This window comes from Austrofundulus limnaeus, unplaced genomic scaffold (genome assembly GCF_001266775.1).
Source record: "Austrofundulus limnaeus strain Quisiro unplaced genomic scaffold, Austrofundulus_limnaeus-1.0 Scaffold1996, whole genome shotgun sequence".
NCBI classification, from domain to species: domain Eukaryota; kingdom Metazoa; phylum Chordata; class Actinopteri; order Cyprinodontiformes; family Rivulidae; genus Austrofundulus; species Austrofundulus limnaeus.
In genome coordinates this window covers 5,680-7,908 of record NW_013954398.1, presented here as the reverse complement: position 1 = coordinate 7,908, position 2,229 = coordinate 5,680, and the positions used below count along the sequence as shown (strand labels likewise).

The following is a 2,229-nucleotide window of genomic DNA, read 5'->3' as shown; positions in this document are numbered from 1 at the left end:
TACCACTACTGTGCATGTGTGTCAAGGACAGAAAGGCAGATGTGGCATTGGAAGGTTTGGAGAGAAAAACAAAGTAAAGAACAAAAAAAAAGAAAACGATTAATCGATTATTAAATTAGTCATCGATTATTTTAATAATCGATTAGTCGTCGATTAATTGATTAATCGTTGCAGCCCTAATTCTGACGTTTTAATTTTTTTCCACTCAAATTAAACTTAAAGATAAAAATGTTGCCTTGAAAGTGAATAAGTAATTAAATAAATAACCCAGGTAATGGCAGGTGCAGAAAACAGCAGCATTTGGAATACGTCAGAAGCTCAGCCAAATGAGCAAATTCTGCGAGATTACACGTTTTTTATACTGGATTCCATTTTGTATTAATTCTGTGATTCTGTCTGCAATTTCTGCATATCTCAGTCCTAATTTTAAATTTTTTTTCACACCTGGAAAATTGTTCCATGTACCTCCTGTAATATCCTCACCTGGTTGGGAATCCCTGTTCTAGAGTCTTTTTTTTACAGAGTGCTGATAGATCAGTGCAGGGAGCTTGTTATGTTGCAGAACATGTGACTCAGTGTTTTTTATCTCTCAGTGTTACATGGAGCTGGGAAACTGTTCTGATGCCACAAACTGGACCAAGCTGGCTCTGAAGATCCCCTCGAACTCTAAACATGTAAGATTCTGTTAATGATTTAATATCACGCTTCCTCTGCAGCATGATATGCACAAATGTTACTTGCTTTGGTAATCTTATATTTTGTTGCCTTACAATCTGGGATTGGAATGGATTTTTTACTTGATTAAAAATAATATTTATGTCCATAATTTTTACAATTTGTATGTTCAAAAGAAAGAAGATTACTAGGGGGATTGAGGGTCAATACCATTGATATATACACTGCCTGGCTAAAAAAAGGTGCTATGATGTGGGGTTTCTGCAGTTGGTCAGATCTAGATTCAGCAACAGTTTGTGCTGAAAGAATGAGGTCAGCTGACCTGAATATACTGAATCATCAGGTTCCGTCAATGGATTTTTTTCTTTCCTGATGGCTCGAACTGTGATGGAGTGGTTCAGGAAGCATGAGACATGATATTCACTCATGGACTGTCTCCACGTGGTCCGTTGAGAATCTTTGGGATGTGCTGGAGAAGGCTTTGCACAGCAGTGCGAATCTACCATCATCAATACAAGGTGTTGGTGAAAAATTAATGCAACACTGGATGGAAAAAAGTCTTGTGACACTGGAGATGCTTATCAAAACAATGCCACGGCGAATGTGTGCCGTAATCAAAGCTAAAGGTGGTCCAATGAAATATTAGTGTGGTCTTTTTGTTTTGGTGGTGACTTTTTTTCCAGGCAGTGTATATTACAGGACTGGTTGTGTACTGCCTATAAAGAGCGTCGTCATTATTGTGTGTTGATTGTAGATGTAAAAACACTATGTTCACACTGTAGAGAATAACTTTTCTCCATTTTGTGCCTTTACAACCCAATACAGAGGGTTTTTCTGTATCATGGGAATGTGCAATATTCTATTACACATAACGGTAAAATTTAATTATCTATGAACATTTTTTACTGGCCAACACTAATAAAACTGTATCTTTTTAATGTAGTGATGTCGAGGGGGATCCTTATTTTTTATATTTTATATGTTGCACATTGATTATGACACAGTTACTTTCAGTTAGTCTCGTACATTGCCACTATGTTTACCGTATTTTTCGGACTATAAGCCGCACCCGCCATTTTTTTTTTAAAAATCCGCGAACATTAACATATAAGCCGCACCGGACTATAAGCCACACCCCCAACATAAAAAAAACAGTACACCCAAATTTGCCGTCAAAAAACTGAATTCAACATCAAAACATTAAAAGCAAACCTTTAAGAATTAAAGTTCGGAGGACTACGGTTCATTTAACTGACCTTATTTTGGTAGTTTTCTTTAGCAGTTTCTGGTCCAACAAAACGTCTCATTCATCGTCCTCCGGCGCACTGAAACCATCAAAGTCCTCCTCTTCAGTGTCYGAGTTAAACAAGCTGAGAAAAGCTGCGTCACACAGCGGTATCTGTTCATTGTTACTTTCTGTGTCGCTGTCCTCCCGGGGTAATGCTGGCTCTGAAGCTGTGGTGCCCTCTTCACGTAGCAGTCCAGCCTTTCAGAACCCACTGGTGATGGTGGACTCATTCACTCTGCTCCACGCTGTTAGGATCCACTGGCAGA

The 2,229-nt window shown here is 38.5% G+C and overlaps 1 protein-coding gene across 2 annotated transcripts in view; it reads left to right on the top strand.

Annotated features, from left to right (window-relative positions):
* The window catches only part of rmdn3 (regulator of microtubule dynamics 3), a 25,498-nt gene that overhangs the window by 21,392 nt on the left and 1,877 nt on the right, over window positions 1-2,229 (top strand). For both annotated transcript variants that reach the window (XM_014034157.1, XM_014034156.1), the window contains one exon: window positions 594-674. In XM_014034157.1, the coding sequence (XP_013889611.1) occupies window positions 594-674 (81 nt within the window). The remainder of the gene's footprint in view (window positions 1-593; window positions 675-2,229) is intronic.